The 17,755-nt window shown below is 40.9% G+C and overlaps 1 protein-coding gene and 1 pseudogene across 1 annotated transcript in view; both read right to left on the reverse strand.

The window, feature by feature from the left end:
• The window catches only part of LOC110162886 (FRAS1-related extracellular matrix protein 2-like), a 254,137-nt gene that overhangs the window by 77,041 nt on the left and 159,341 nt on the right, over positions 1-17,755 (reverse strand). The window contains 1 exon segment of the mRNA XM_055166709.1: positions 6,505-6,654. Coding sequence (XP_055022684.1) covers positions 6,505-6,654 — 150 coding nt within the window.
• Positions 17,332-17,449, reverse strand: LOC129407334 (5S ribosomal RNA; annotated as a pseudogene).

Consider the following 17,755-nt stretch of genomic DNA (forward strand, 5'->3'; position numbering starts at 1 on the left):
AGATACTAAACCACATTTTGTTACCTTGTATTTATACATGTGTAATGACAATGAAGTTGAATCTAATCTAATCTAAATGCTTTTCTCCATGGAGATGTTATTGCTTTGTCTGGAATGTTTTACAGTATGGTATTCAACCTTTCTGTCATCACAGAAACCAAACCAGACCAGTTACAAGTTACATCTGTGGAGAGGCGACCCCACTCACAATCAGAATTCATGTTTTTCTCGGTATTTTTGAGCTATAAAATCTGCCGTGATTGAATAAATGCAAGGTAGAGCTGTTTAATGCCATACTGCGGAACATTCCATGGGGACAAACAGGTGACGGACCCTCCACCGGAAAGTTACACAGTGCACCTTTAATAGGGTAAAGCATTATAAGTGCTCAAGCAACTCAAATTTGATTCATTACCATTGTTAATTGCCAAGTTTAGCTTTAAGAGACCTTTAATTCCAAATAAACACATTTAATTCTGAATAAAAATTAATTCTGCTTTAAAAAGACCGTGCAAACACTTAATTCCTAATGAAAATTATTACTGATATTATTATTCTGAAGTAAGAGGGTGATTTATTCCAATTTTAAAGCCGAATAAATGTATCCCTCAATCATGTAAATGTTTATTCTTCTTAAAAATAATTCTGTTCGTTCAGCGCATGCTCGTTGGGTCGTCCTTTTGACGTGAGCCGGACTGCTCTTTGGATTTGCTCTTTGGATTTGCTCTTTGGATTTGCGAGTGGGATGCGGGAGTGGGCTGAGGTAGAGCAGCCGTCGACTCAGTTTGTCTTCTTCCTCCCTTCTCCTCCTCAGCCGACAGACGTAAAGCGTGATGACAGAATTCTCCAGCTGCTTGCTCGACTAAATTTCTTGCGACTGCGGAAATTAGTAGCTTGCCGGCATTTTCTTTTTGTAAAAATAGCTCACCAGAGGCAAAAGGTTGGAGAGCCCTGGCCTAAACCCTTTTACTCATGATCCACGGGGTTGTAGTCTATGTTGACTCAATAAAATGACCGAAAAAACTACTACTACTACTACTACATAGATAAAACACCACAGCGCAGTCCCATCTCTCTCTTCTCTCTTCATCCATGTTTCATTAATGACTCGACTGTAGCAGATAAAAGGCCCGTAAAATGAATCTCTCCATCACACGTGTACGGGAGTTTGTCGATGAAAGGAGCGTTGGACGACGCGCGCACGGAATAGCAGGAGGTTGTTTCATTTGCCATTCTTTGAAGATACTACCGGTTCACCCTTTGCCCCCGGGTCTCCTCCTGTACTTATGACCCAGATACGAGGAGGGGCGGGCGGCGCATCTGGCTGCATACGCTGAGTGATGTTCAAAGTTATAAGACTGGAGAGGAGGCAGTACTCGCTTGAAAATGTGTTGGAAATTGGTTAAGGGTCCTATAGTACACAGAATTAGGGGTGTGCAAAAATATCCAAATATCTATATATATCGTATCGTTTAATGTGATGATACAGTATCAATATCATGGGCTGCTGTATCCATATGTTGCCAAGTGGATTTTTTTTGGTATATTTTACTAAATTATTTTGTTACAGAGCTACAGTTTTGTTGCTTGTTTAGAAGAAGGAAACTTTTGTGGATTAAAATGTTTGTGTTTCAAATGAACTTTGGACAAGAAGTGGTTTAACAAAGATGTTTACGATAATTTTGCAATTATTATTTATTGAACTGGATTGAATCGATTTGAAATATATCATACTGAATCAAAAGTGCACTGTTTGAAGATATGTATCGTATCGGCAACTTCTTAATGATACCCAGAATACGCACATTTACGTCCGCTAATTATTTCTGCAAATGTATTCAGAGCATTAAACTTTTCACTTTTTTCATGTTTGATTTTATTCTAAATTCTATAGGCCGCAAATATTAGTCAGCGTTTTCACCTCCGCTTCCACCTATATCTGACCCACATACGATGCATCTGGCTGCATGAGATGATCTGTTTTCAAAGTTGTTGGAGTCAAAAGGCGGCGTGTGTATTGGTATGCGGCGGGGGAGCCTGCGGGCTGGAGATAATGGCGCTGTAGGAGAGGCTGTAGGCTCCATTTGGGTTTGAGTCCTGAGAGCGTGGACCTGGGAACTGTGGAGGTGCATGCCAATAACACAGGGAGGTTAGAGTTTGTACGGCTGGAGACAAGGAGAGGAGAGCCCATCTATATTCCACTGAGGAGACTCACACCTTCACGACGGAGGTGTAAGATAATACAGAGTCTAGTGGAGCATTTGTAGTGTTAATAAATAATACTGGAGAAATCCTAAGTCTTGTACTATGCATCATACCAGAATGATAACGCTTAAATCATGTACAGTACATAAGGAAACAAGTACAGTATTTTTCAGACTATTCGCACTATTACTCCTGTACCACTGTCATTTGGCTCCACATTTCTCCCACAGAAAGAGCCTCTGTCCTGGCTCTATCATGTCAGTGAATCGCACCATTACTTCTGTACCACTGAAAATGTGAAATTTAAATTACTTCAGTGACACCGAAACCATCCTGTCGGGATTCAGAAAGGCTGGAATAATTCTAACTGGACCTGAAGCTGAGTCTGACGACAGCGACACAGAAGAGGAAGAGGTGCTCTGTTTACCTCCGGAGGTCACAGAGTTGCTCAGAAGTGACACCGAGGATGAAGAATTCAATGGATTTAGTGATTTGGAGTGAGATGGAGAGTTTGTTAAACCTGTTCTGTTCTGTTGTTGATGTTATAGTTTATCTGAAGAACTGTTCATATGTGATGTTAACAGTCTGTTGTTCTCTCTTCTATTGTTATTACAATAACTTGACTTTTAAGATGAAATGTCGGTTCCTGGTCTCTGATTTTATAAATACATTTCCCCCAAAATGTGCGACTTATACTCCGGGGCGATTTATAGTCTGAGAAATACAGCAGGATTCTTACATAAAATGATGAAGTGTGAAGCAGTGTAAATGAGGTTAAGATTAATAACTGTCAGCTTCAAACCAATTTAGAGCAGAAATGATTAGACTGGGATTACCACTTAATGACATCACAGGGTGGGTAAAGACTCTGACCTCTGACTTTGACTGGAGAGATTTTATAATATAATCTGCTAACCTTTTGCAACTAAACGGGCAAAACGTGTTCTCAGAGAAGATTACCTCCTAAACAGGATTAAGTCCAGACACTAGAGGCAAAAACAGTTTTTTGTTTGGTCAGTTTAGTTTCTCAGCAGAGAAGCTTTCATGGGGAATAACAACACTGTCCACTCTGCACTAAAACATGTTTTAATATTTAATTTAATCACCTCCATAGAGGTGGACCTGTTATATGGATTGTAACTTCAATGGCCATTTTCTTCATTTCAAATTTTTCCCTCATAGAAAAACACACTAAGATTTTGACGAAACGTACTGAAGGATTTTTTAAATCTAAGTCCAAGTCTGACTTGTGTCATGCTCCATTTGGCAGAGCTGTGTCTCAAGTCTTTGACCTCAAGTCTGAGTCAAGTCCCAAGTCAAATACAGACAAGTCCAATTCGATTCTCGAATCATTGGCCCATAAGTCCAAACCAATCCAAGTCATCTGCTTTGAGCTTCAAGTCATTTCAAGTCTTTAAACCAAAGTACCAAATATACCTTAGATTTTTGCAATTTATATGAATTTTAAACTCAGTTGTACTTGGTCATGGTATATTTATATATGAGTATTTATATAAGAGTTGTAGAAATGCAAATTTTTCCTTTTTAAGTGTCTTGACAAGACCTAAGTGTGAATTATTCCGGTCAGAATAGAAAGAATTCAGATTTAAATGTGCTAAACATCAGTTATTTTGTCATGAAGGATCATGTTCTCTGTAGTTCCCTCTGTTTTACTGTATTGTACTGTGTTTTACTGTAGTACATTTGAGGATATCACATCACAGTACTTCAGTTACATCCAAAGTAACAAACAGAAGTGGGACATGTTCCAGTTTGTTCCTGTAAAATTCAGCACCGCATTTATCAACTGTAAAAGAAATATATTTTCTAAAAACATATTTTTAGGAGAAGCGTCAAGTCTTCTCAAGTCATAGGGCTCAAGTCCAAGTCAAGTCCCAAGTCTTAGTCCATTTTATCAAGTCAAGTCTCAAGTCCTAAAAACAGTGACTCAAGTTTAACTCCAAGTCATAACTTGCAAGTCCCCTCCTCTGCCATTTGTTACACTTTTGGTAAGTTGGAAACATTTTTACACACACTGAAATACAAATTTATATAAAAACATGACAAATTTTTTTTTAAGATATTGAGTTCTTACATTTACACGTACTACACAGTTTCAAAATGATATCTCTAAATTTCTTTTCATATTCACCAGGAATGTCTCGCCTTCGAAATAAGTGCGAAAGATGGAAAAATACGACTCGAGGTGTTTTTCACGAGGAGACAACAGCGGAACACGGTTAAAAGCTTGAGAAAGTCCATTCTGTGTCTTTTAAAACCCAGGAAACTGAACTTTCCATTAGCACTCACTCTCACAGACAAGTACAATGCAATGAATAGACGCAGAATAACTTAAGTGTCTTGCCCAAGGACACAGCGACAGCAGAGACGAAACTGCCAAGCTCGAGTGTACGTACATCTCCCCCCCCCGCTTACACTACAAGCCATATCTCAGGTTCAGACAAACACTACAGCCTTAATTTCCTCTCTCGCTCTCAGCCTTGGCCTAATCCCTGCCTCTCTCCTCAGTTTACCGTCGGCTAACACAACATTAGCGGTTTCCATGGCGACGCGGGCTGTTGACGCTCGGCCAAACAGTGAGTGACAGGCTGCTGAGTGCGCCCCATTGTTGTGTGGCGGGACGCATGTGTCTGGGCTGGCTGTGGCGTCAGTGGGATTCAGACAGCGTTAGTATTACTTCTTTTTTTTTTTTACATTTTTGTTAAGTTAATTAAAATGCACCTCGTTACGGTTGATTGAATTCCTTTATTTAGACTTACGTTTCGTGATTTGGACGCACATATTTTGGTTTAGTTAGTCTAGTTTCATCGATCACCTGCTTGTTTCCATGGAGATGTTATCCGTTTTATGTTGTTTGTGATGTTTATCCATTACGGGTGTTTCTATTGCTCAAAAATACAACAGTTCTCTCAGTGAACAGGCCTTGCCTTTACACAGATCTGACCTGTAATGCAGCCTATAGTTGTCTCCCGTGATATCGACAGGTTGTGGAACATTCTAGACAAAGCAATAACATCTCCACGGAGAAAGGATATAAGTCTGAATTATTTAGTTACACTTGTTTCTTTTCGAGCTGCCAGACGAGTTTAGGAGGAGGACTTGGCAAAGATCACCTTTACCAGTCCAAGGGGGAGCACTATTTAGTTTCATTTTTGCTAATTTAGTTTGTCTAGTTGCATAACGTCACTTTATTATCACGGTTATTATTTTCTGTATAATAATTATTTGACTTATTGTTACTTATATTAAAGATCGCCACACACTACAGGAGAATTTGCCCGATTTAGGCTGCGATTTGCTTCTACCCAATTTCGGGGAGGCATGAACTATATTTTTTATCGTCGTGTGCGATTTTGAAGCTGCTGCGCTCCTCGTGTGTGTGTGTGGTATCAGTGTGACTCTGAGCTACTTTGTCAGATCGTAACCACTAAACATCAGCAATGTGACCGTAACAGCCGATAAAACAGAGCGTCAGGGCCAGACGGAGTGACGGACACAGAGGAGCAAGATACAAACTCAGGAAATAGTGAAAATAATTATTACTCTCGTAAAATTGTAAATATAAACTGCAGGATCTCATCCTTATCATCCATAGAATTTGTCCTCTGCAAATAATGACACCCAGACCAGAAAACAGCACTATTAATCCAGTTTGAAGCATTCTTTAAAAGTAAAAAGGCCGGAGTAGTTCCTCAAGTGTGTTTGTTTACATCCACACAGCGCTTGGATCGAGGTGAAGCTGGAGATTAGAGATCGAGACTCTACTTCCTGTGGACTTTATCGCCAACCTTCTGTGCGTTAAAAATCATGTATCTGAAGTATTGCACCTCATTTCACAAATAACACCAACATAGTTTTGACTTGTATCGAAACTAGAAGTGCAGTGCTTTGATCTTTCGAACACTTAAGAGTCTAGTTTTTGCAAAAGGAGAATTAAAATATCATATTATTCCCTTTGTGTGTGGCATGCATTTTTGTTGCGTGTTTAAAAATCCTTTTAAGACCGAAAAATCCTGTAGTGTGTGGCGTCCTTTAGTTAGTAGTTTTAGTTTATCCTTTAGTGTAATTCCTCTTTCTTGTGTCTAGTTTTAGTTAGTCCTCCACTATTTAAACACCCCAGTTCCTTTGTCTTGTTGGATTAGTTTTTTTCTGTTCAGTTTGGTTAAGTTACCCCCGTTGGGCTCAGCTTTTTGTTAAATATTATTTGCCAGATTTAGAGCTTTTGTTGACTTTATTAAATGTAAACTTTTTTTTTTCTAGTTGGTCCACTGCACATACCCTCTGCAGACACCGGGTTGGTCCTCCTCGAGTGCACCGTCACGCTGCCCGAGCTGGAGAGGTCTGTGCCCGTCCTCCACACCTGCAGCTCCAAGAAACCAGCGCTCTCATCCACGTGGTAGTCCGTGTTGCCCAGGTAGAAGATCGGAGCTGGAAGACAAAGAAAATTAGGTCAGATTCTACTTTACTGACATTAAATTACAAGCACAGTGCAACGAAATGCAGTTTAAAGATGCCATGTTACGCAAAATTGACTCTTGTGAGATTGGAGTTGTGTTTTGTTTCATTCACACATGTTTATTATGAGTCTGTCTACATCTCCAAAACTTAAAATGCTGTTCCACCCTGTGATGTCATGAAGCAGCAGTTTCAAGTTAACAGCTCGAGATTGGAAATTCCAGGACTCAAAACTTTCCAAAAGATTCTAGTGAAGGCGTATGGAGTGTTTTCTATTCATGAGAAGCCTAAATATGAAGGATCTGTGTGTCAAAAAATGTGTGAATGAAACAAAACACAACTCCAGGTCAGTTTTTTATGAGAAAACAACATTTGAACATAGATCAGAAATTAGCGTAATATGGGCCCTTTAACATCTAATCCGGAGTGCAATGAGAAAAGCAAACAAACATAGAAACACCCATTTTCCAAGTCAAGATGTTGGTTAGGAGTACCAAGCTGCATGGGAAAAAACGCCAAAAAATAGACAAAAATAACTTGCGTTCTTCTCACAAACATGACTCTTTGGGCTAGAATTCCACTGAATGCAATAAAATGTAATTATGTCCATGAAAAATGTAATTTCTAGTCAAGTTTTGACAAATTCTTAAATTCTCTCAATGATCCAACATCAATCTAGCCTGATTCATCAGCCGGTTTTACTTCGTGGAAACCGTCTGACCTCGCAGTATTAGGATTTGTTCGCTCGACAGTAGGCAGGTACTTTTTTTATTTAACCAATCGCTGCTATTTGGTCGTGACGTATGTAATGCGCCAAATCCTGTAGGAAGAAGGACAATAACATCTTTCCCCTTGATAAAATTCACCAAACCGGCTTTAAATCCTCGATCTTGGGAATCTACATCCATCTCGTCCGCTTTGTTTACTGTTGTGCTGTACCACAAAATGGACCCAGACAGACGCTTGAGTTTGACGTCATGGCTTCACAGCTCTTCACTGATTGGCCGGTGTGCGGTCTACAACTTCCGGGGTTCTTGCAAAACATCGAGTGTATTCCGATTCCTGACCTAGTCACTGGAGAGAAATGAAACTGAGCGGAGGCACTAGCAGTCAATCAATAAACTGTAGAACTCTTTACAACACTCAAGGTGACCAAAGGGCTTCACATTAAAATCAACATAAACCCAATTCAGGAGGAGGTCTGAGGTTCAACAAAGATTTAGTTCGGGTTCTCCTGCTAGAGTTGAACCCATCCAAAACATTAAAACAAGAAATTTTGGTGAAATAAGTTCCATCAGCTATTCCAGAGATCTTAAATCATGATTCCTAATTCATTGCTGTGCCTTGTTGCGGTGTAATTGAGTGTAGCAGAGTGGTAAACGCTACAAGAATGCTCTGTGTATTTACAGTAAGTGCCATGTGTAATGGGCACGTTTTGCCCCGAGATTAGCGCTGATTACAGGAAGAAATGAGAAGATGGTTCAAGCCGAGCGGCAGCAGCTTGTCAACGCCGTAATTATGGCTTTCAGCAGCACTTTCCAACTTCCTCTTACAGATCAGCAGACCAGTGAGATGTGTATGTGAAAACCTGCTTGTACGAATGTGCCCAAAAGATCTCTGCTTTAATGGGCCCATATTACTCTGTTTTTGAGTTATGTTATAAGATGGCAGTGGAGTGGTTGGCTGCTTTTGTTGCTGTCTGACTCACACGCGGAGCAGATTTTGAAACTTCCTGTTTTTTGAGCTCAGCTTTTAACATCATATCATGGGATTTTAAACAACTAAAGAGGTGCAGCATGTGCAAGACAAAGAACACAAGTAATATGCTGTATTTTTTAGACTATAAGCCACACTTTTTTCATGGTTTGGGTGTTTCCTGCGACTTATATATTAAAATTTTCACACTGACAGTCACGAGAGGCTCTAGTCTTGTGTGTCAGTATCTGCTGCTCCTGTTCCTCCTGTACCACTGTCACTTCACTTTACTGCGCATGTCTCCTGCAGAAAGAGCCTCTGTCCTGTCTGCATCATGTCAATCGATGGCACCATTACTTCTGTACCACTGAAATTTTTTAATTTAAACAAACTTATACAGATAACTGAGAAGACTGAACACAAATGCTCCCAAAAAGAAAATCGTATTTTGCAGATTGCAAACTGCAAGTAGCAAAACATTCAGCTGAAATTGGTAATCGAGCAGCAGAAAGAAAGTTTGGAGTGAGGGAGAAACTTGTGACAACTGGGAAGGTGCGCCATGTAACTTTCCCAGAAGTCACTGGATGGATCAACAAAGCCTGGACTTCAGTGACACCAAAACCATCCTGTCAGGATTCAGAAAGGCTGGAATAATTCTAAATGGAACGTAGAAGACGAAGTGGTGCTTAGTTTACCTCCAGAGGTCACAGAGCTGTTCAGAAGTAAATTCAATGGATTTATTGATTTGGAGTGAGAGTTTGGTAAACTTACAAGCAAGTAAAAAACCCTCCAATAGAAAAGTGACACCTTGCATCATTAAAGGTCCTATATTGCGCAAAATTTACTCTTATGAGCTTTAAGCCATGTTATAATGTATTTTTCAGACTATAAGGCGCACCAGATTATAAGGCGCATTAAGCGAAACAAACAGACGACACTTGAGACTGATCCTTAGCCCAGGCGTCCACGATCCATCGGCAGATCGTGGTGTAATTCGCCTGGTGTTGCCTCCCTGTCTTGGTGAATGTGTGTTATAAATGTGAATGTGTGTGGATCATTTAAGTTTTTTAAAAAATGTGTATTTCTTACAAGGACGACTTAAACATACATCGAGTAATAATGTGTTTAATGCAGCTTTGCACACATTTGTTTATGTTTTACAGAAGTGACTATAAGCACTGAAAAAAACAGCTCGCTCCTTGTGCGCAGATGTAGTCAACTTCTGTTAGACTAAAAGACACGACTCTGCAAGGCTCTTGACTACAGCAGTCGTAATGTTCCGACAATCCATCAAGTGTTGCGGCTTCGTAGTTTACCGAAGTCGCACTAAAACATTTTGACAGATTTTTGAGCGCCCTGTACCACATAAAATCGGTTCGAAGTCAGTAAGCACAACCAGAATTAATACATAAGGCGTGCCGGATTATAAGGCGCACTGTCGATTTTTGAGAAAATTTAAGCATTTTAAGTGCGCCTTATAGTCTGAAAAATACGTGCGATGTCATGTAGTGGTAATTTTCAAGTCAACAGCTCATTTTTACTTTTAGATCAGTGGAGATCGGCAATTCCAGGTCTGAAATTATTGTTATAGTGAAGGGGTTTAAAATCAAAGGGGAGCGCTTCCTGTATTACCACATGACATCACAAGGTGGAGCAGAGTGTTTTGCGTCTGTGTGTTAAACATGTGTGAATGAAACAAAACAAAACTCCAGGTGTGTTTGTGACGAGGAAACAACAGTAGAACAAGACCTGTCACATTTATCTATAATAGTTATCTCTCCACTTCCTGCGCAGGAGTCTCTATGGGGGTTTACTGTATGTGTGGATCTGGTGCAAAACAATGGCAGGGGGGCACAGCTGGGTTTGTTATTACAGCGATGGAGGGAGCGATGTGATTTTGATAGCCGAGCGCAGAGAGGAGACGATCAGGCTGACGGCTGGGCTGACAGGAGGTCCGGGGGTTATGGAGAGACCGGTGCCAGCCTGGACCTGCCTCCGTGCAATTAGTCTGTGGATTCCAGCGCACACAAACCCTCCCGCTGTTTTCCTTTACTTAACCCTTTCCTGGGCGCTCCCCTGCACAGCCTAGAGCATTTGAACTATTTCTGAACACCTCACTGGGGTTTGAAGGTCCATTATTATGCAAAATTGACTTCTGTGAGCTTCAAGACATTCGTGTTACCTCATGAAAAACAGACCTGGAGTTGTGCTTTGTGTTTATATAATCCTTTGTTATTAGTCTGTCTATATCACCAAAGCTCAAAATGCTCTGATCCACCCTGTGATGTCATGTAGTGGTAGTTTTCAAGCTTTCTTGGACTCTAAGGCGCACTTAAAATCCGTTAATTTTCTCAAAAATCAACAGTGAGGCTTATAATCCGGCGCGCCTTATGTATTAATTCTGGTTGTGTTTACTGACCTCAAACCGATTTTATGTGGTACACGGCACTCAAAAATCTGCCAGAATGTTTTAGTACGACTTTGGTAAACTACTAAGCCGCACAGCTTGATGGATTGTCGGAGCATTACAGCGACAGTAGTCAGGAGCCTCGTAAAGGGCGAAGAATAGTTCTGCTTTGACAAAACTGAACAAAGACAAGTGGATGTGGAGCTGTGTCCTGTCACTTTCTGATTTCAGAGGGAGTGATTGACAGGCGGATTGACCAATCAGAGAGAAACATGGCTGCTTATAAGTAAGTAAGTAAGTTTTTATTTATACAGCACTTTTCACAGACATATGTCACAAAGACACTTTACAGAGCATTATTCATTCACTCCACTCCACCCGGTGATGGTAAACTACTAGTGTAGCCACAGCTGTACAGGGGCAGACTGACTGAAGTGTGGCTGCCAATCGGTGCCACCATTACTCACACACTACTTTCATACTAGGCAATGTGGGTGAAGTGTCTTGCTTATGGACACAACAGCAGTTTTTGTGACTGGTGTCCCACTGTGGCACCTGATTTTCTCAGTGGTCTCTCATCCAAGTACTGACCAGGCCCAGTCTTGCTTATATGTAAAAAGGGAAAAACAACATAAAGGACTGGGAAATAACTGAATCAACAATCGAAGCACCAGACTATTATTTCTCTCAGGGAAGTTATATGTTTTGTTATAAGAGAAGTTATATGTTTTGTTATAAGAGAAGTTATATGTTTTGTTATAAGAGAAGTTATATGTTTTGTTCTGAATGAATGAAATTTTCAAGAGGAAATGTCTTACACATTTGAAAGACACGTGATACAAATCAGTGGCTGTGGTCAAACCATCCTATGTAACTTTTCAGTTGGGGGTCCGTCGCCTTCTTGTTTCTATGGATACGTCATTGCTCTGCCTGTAATGTTCCACAGTATGACATTAAACTGTTCTACCTTGCATTTATTCAATTACAGGTGGTTTTATAGCTCAAAAATATCTAGAAAAACAGGCATTCTGACTGTGAGCCTTCCACAGATTTGATCTGTAACTTGGCCTGGGCTCCATGAAGTAAAAAGGTTTAACGCCATACTGTGAAACATTCCAGACAGAGCAATAACATTTCCATGAAGAAAACAATTTGACGGTAGCCAGGCTGGCGCCACCTAGTGCCTCCACTCAATTTCATTTCTCTCCAGCAACTAGGTCAGTAATCGGAATACACTAGATGGTTTGCAAGAGCCCCGGAAGTAGTAAACCGTGCACCAGCCAATCAGAGAAGAGCTGTGAAGTCCTGTCTGGGTCCCTTTTGTGGTACAGCACAACAAACAATCGGGAACAATCGGGAATCATTGCCAGTTTTGGCCCGAGATGGAGGATTTAAACTCGTAACAAAGAGAATGTTTGGTTGCCCTTCTTCCTACGGGATTTGGCGCGTTGCTATTTGGTTGTGATGACCAAAGTAGCAGTGATTGGTTAAATAAAAAAGTACTCGCCTACCGTGGAGCGAACAAATCTTAATGCTGCGAGGTCAGACGGTTTCCATGAAGTGAAACCGGCTGATGAAATAGGCAAATTTGATGGACCCCACCACCAGAAAAGTTCCACAATGCACCCTTAATTCTGAACCAAAAGAAGCGTTTTACTACAGTTGCGAGTAAAATCCCTCAGACGTCCAGGTAAAATCTGAAGAAACTGAAGAAGCAGTATGGATGAGCTGCGAATAAACTTTTGTCCAGTTGACAAATTGAATTTCTCCTTTTGCCATTTACTACAGTATTTCTTTGTCAAAACACTAAAAGCACAAACTGTTTATGAAATACGTTAATGATTAAAACAGTGAGCAATTCCAACTTCACTACACACATTATATACACGACTATGTACTAAGAGCAGTTCAAATCAGGCTAAACACAATGCCTATGTACAAACTAGATTCTGGATTATAGCGCACACAGTTCTTCTCGCTGTTATCCTTCACTTAACCCTTTCCTTTTCTCTCCCCCTCCCCCAGAAAAGGTGCTCCGTGCTGGGCCGCCTGGAGGCTCAGACCAGCTACAGTAAGCACAGCTCCACCGGGGCATGTAGCTACAGTGACACAGTAACCGTCAGAACAAAAGAGTCTGTATGAGCTCACAGAGGGAGAGCGGGTCCACCGTGGAGAGACAGACGTGAGGCCACACAGCAGGAATGGGAGCTATGGAGAGACAGGAGAGGCAGCGTGCTTCAGGACAGGCGTGGGCAATTATTCTTTCCGTGGGGCCCCATGAGAAACAGAAAATATTGAGGAGGGTCGGGCCAAAACGCTTAACTCAAATCTGCATAATATTAAAGTGGTAAATAGCATTGTTTTGAGAGTTTATGTTACCACTAAGCAATGAAAAAGTGAGGATGCCTTACAAAAAAGTCATTAAAAAACACCTCTAAAATAAAAACAATGCAGCTTTAGTCCATGCAGGAGGCAAAATGATGAAATATGTTTATTTTGTAATTCCAAATGAGTCCAAAAAAAGAGCTGTATTTGGCGTGGGAGCTGGACAAAGCCCAGGTTTGCAGCAACGTTTTGGTTCTGTTTTATTGCAAACACATAAATAAAATAAATGTCTTACAGTATTAAAGTCTTCTACTGCACAAAATTGACTCTTGTGAGCTTTAAGTCATGTTATGTTGTTGTTTTCTCATCACAAACAGACCTGGAGTTGTGTGTTTTTGGTTCATTCACACATGTTTAACGCACAAATCCTGCATATTTAGGCTGCAGCTCTTCTCCCAAACAGAAAACATGCTGCTCCACCTTGTGATGTCATGTAGTGATACAGGAAGTGCTCCGCTGTGTTTTTAAACTCCATACACCTTCAATCAAATCATTCCTCAAAGTCTTCAAAAGTTGTCAAAAATTACTTTCTGGCAAATAACGCGTCTGCATCTTGTATTTTGTTGATTTTTTCCAATTAAAAAAGATATTTATATGAAGTATTTATATTTATATTTAAATAATTATATGACGTATTTACATTTGCCGCTGAATTTTCGTCACCTGACAAGCTCGAGATCAAACAGTGACAGTGAACACACGCACAGAGTTCTGTAGTGCAGTTACGGACACTAGTAAATATAAACAAATATGTGTCAGGAATTATGTGTAGATACAGTATTGTGGATGACTGTGCCAGGGTAGTAATTTGCAGTGTTGGGAAGAAAACACGGTTCACACACGGCGCACGGGAGGACGGCGACGTCCGCACAATACGGAAGGAGATGTGATCCGCGCATTCTTAGGGTGATGACGATGATGAAGGTGGGTGTTTGTGGGTGTTTGTGAGCGCGTCCCCCCTTTTCACCATTGCCAGTAGCTCCGGTTTGACATTTAATTTGTAGAGATTTTATATTTATTTTTTTTTATATCTCACGTGGGGAGAAGTGGGTGGCTGGTGTACTCCCACTACACGCCCGTCCCTCTCCTCTTTAAATATAAAGTGATGTCTGAATTTCCAAGAGACAAATGCGTTTTTACCCGTTCTCTTTTCTACTGGCTCCTCGACCATCGTCCATTGTGTAACCATCTTTAACAAGACGTCTACAGAGCTCTTATTGCACGTGTTCTCTTTGGGTTTCTGGTAGGGATGGGCATTCGATGAAATTTTCTTAATTGATCGTTGGAAGAATTAACGATCGATTATCGATTAATCATTAAAGTTTTTATATTAAAATGATCATCATTATTATTACTATCTGCACTACTAATCTGCATAAATAAATTCAACTTTACGACATATAAACCGTAACGACTCTAGAGCCACATCAGCCCGTTTGACATTATAATGTGTTTAATTCAGTTTTGTTCAACTCTCACAGAAACGAAACTTAAAACCGCATGGCTAATTTGCATAAACTAAGCGAAGATAAAACTACAGCTCTTGTGTCGCTGATGCGGTCAATTTCTGTCAGATTAAAAGACATGACTCAGTGGAATACAGGTTAGTGTGACCAGATTTGCGTTTGTTAAAACCAGGACACCGTACGGGGGGAGGGAGGTGGGGACTCGTCATTGACATTGCGCGACTCTCACCTGGTAAAACTTTTTCCCACTGGACACAGAAACATATGTGCTGCTTTGTTCACTGTGCACATGGACTCACACTTGTCCCGAACGCAACGGAAAATGTGGAATTTCTTGTACAAGTCGTCGTTAAATACACATTTGTGCTTCGGTACATTGCAGACTGACCGAATGTTTCTGTTTGTGTCTCTCTCCTTCTGAGTGCAGAGAGACACATGTACAGACCTGTTTGGTCACACACTACACACAGCAACCTACATTCGGTTTGTCGATTAAAATTTACGTAATCGATGAAATTCTTAATGATCAATTATCGATTAATCGATTAATCATGCCCATCCGTAGTTTCTGGCAATGAGTGGAATTACCAAAATAAAAAAAAAAATAAAAAAAAGGGATATAGCCCAAAATTTGAAAACAGGAAAATACCGCCTTGTAATCCATTTATTTCAACAAAGTAACTGTAATTGAAACAGTAACTGTAACTGAATACAGTTACTCATAATTTGTACTCTGATTACGTAACTCCGGTAGATGTAATCTGTTACTCCCCAACACTGGTAATTTGTCCTGCACCATGAGGCCTGCTGGTGGTCATTGCGGTTTGGGTCATACAATTCTGTTATATGGCCCAGAAACAGCCCCCATCACAGTGAGGAGAGATAATGTGGACCCTAGACAAAAAAAGTTTGGTGACCCCTGATTTAGATGAGCTGAGCTCTGGAGTTTCCAATATCTGCTGCACAAAAGTTAAAAGGAGCTGTGAACTTGAAAACTACCACTACAACATGACATCACGAGGTGGAACAGAGCATTTTGAGCTTTGGAGATGTAGACAGACTAAAAATAAAGAATTACTGAAATACAGTGTTGGTGTAACTGTAGGATTATTCAAACATGTGAATGAAACAAAACACAACTCCAGGTCTGTTTTCGAGGACGTAACAACATTATAACATCACTTAAAGCTCACAGGAGTCAATTTTGCGTAATAAAGGATGTTTTTGAAGAAAGTTACATAGTGCAACTTTTTAAAAATCCATATTATCTCGGAGACGACAGGCTTATATATCAATCCACCCATTTACAAAAGGTTAGACAGCTCAACCCTCCCATTTGCTGCAAACTAATCCCCCGGCTAAGGCCAGAGATCCTGCCTCAACCGTATCTGGAGACGGACCCTTTAGCGCCGCAACTATTGATAGCTGTGAGACGGCGAGTTGCCATGGCGATGGAAGTTAGCGCCTCCGAAGCGGCCCTCAGCCCTCGTCCCAAATCTGGGGAGAGAAGATTTGACGTGATAAATGGCTCTGACTGCTCACCGGTCTGGAGAGAAGCGAAGGGGGTGGATATCAACAAAACACACTGCCGGAAATCTCCATCACGGACACATCGGATCAGTATTCAGTCGAGTTTTTCTTAGGATCAAAATGTGTTGCATATTTATAACTGTCCAGGAAATAAAAGAGTCAAAATCACTGCTGGTAACTTTTCCTTGAGGAACTTTAAAGGGCTTATACTACGCTATTCTCCGGTCTGTGTTATAATGTCGTTTCCTTGTCAAAAACCTACCTGGAGTTGTGTTTTGTTTCATTCACTCATGTTTAACACACAAATCCTGCATATTCTGGCTGAGTTCTTCTCTCAAATGTGAAAAAAAAAACTCCTCTGTTCCACCTTGTGATGTCAGGTGGTGATACTGGAAGTGCTCCACAACTCTATACATCTTCACTAGAATCACAAAGGTGATCTCAGACCTGGAATTGCCAATCTCTACTGAGCTAAATGTAAAAGGAGCTGTTAACTTAAACTACAACTTCATGACATCACAAAGTGGGAGAGAGCATTTTGAGCTTTGGAGATGAAGACAGACTAAAAACAAAGAATTTCTGAAATACAGTGTTGTGTAACGTAACTACTTTTTTCGGGTAAAAATAGTGTAACAAGCTTCTACTGAAAAATTGGTAACGAAGCATAGTTGCTTTTCTTGCGTTTCAGCGCAACGTTACTTTTCTTCCCGCTTTACACCTCCTCCTTGCAGGAGGAGGTGTAAAGCTCTTCTCGAGCCTTTCCTGGCCGACCCAGAGCCAATTGCGGCGCACCGCCATGAAGGAAGCAAGGGCCAGCGACACCCAGGAAGAGGACCCTCGAGGGGGATCATCCCACACCAAGCGGCCGTCCCTTGCTCACCAAGAGTAAGTAAGTAAGTAAGTCTTTATTTCATATAGCACTTTTCACAGACATATGTCACAAAGATGCTTTACAGAGCATTATTATAGATTCATTATTCTTTTTTTTGCTCCACACCCCATGGTGGTAAGTTACTATTGTAGTCACAGCTGTCCTGGGGCAGACTGACAGAAGCGCAGCTGACATGCCAATCAGCGCTATCGGTCCCTCCGACTACCACCATCACTCACACACACGCCACTTTCATACTAGGCAAAGTGGGTGAAGTGTCTTGCCTAAGGACACCAACGACGTGGCACCTGATTTCCCCTGTGGTCTCCCATCCAAGTACTAACCAGGCCCAGTCCTGCTGAGCTTCTGAGATCTGGCAGGATCAGGCTTTGACAAGCCGGTATGACCACAATCCCCCGGGCAGACTGTGTGGACCTCTCCCATTTACCTCTTAACGGTTTCACGTCCTCTTGAACTCTCTTCAAATTTCTTTTCAACTTAGTACCTTACAGTCTCATGCCGATATTTAGCCTTAGATGGAATTTACCACCAAAAAGTTCAAAGTAACGAATAATGTAAAAAGTTACTCTCCATAGAGGGTAACAAAGTAAAGAAAGGGATTACTTTTTAAAGAAGTAACAACTAACTTCCCCAACACTGCTGAAACATGTGAATGGAATAAATGTGTATTTTTGGTGAGGTAACATTATAACAAAGCTT

This window comes from Boleophthalmus pectinirostris, unplaced genomic scaffold (assembly GCF_026225935.1).
Source record: "Boleophthalmus pectinirostris isolate CB_2022bp ecotype Guang Dong unplaced genomic scaffold, ASM2622593v1 HiC_scaffold_9, whole genome shotgun sequence".
Taxonomy (NCBI): Eukaryota; Metazoa; Chordata; class Actinopteri; order Gobiiformes; family Gobiidae; genus Boleophthalmus; species Boleophthalmus pectinirostris.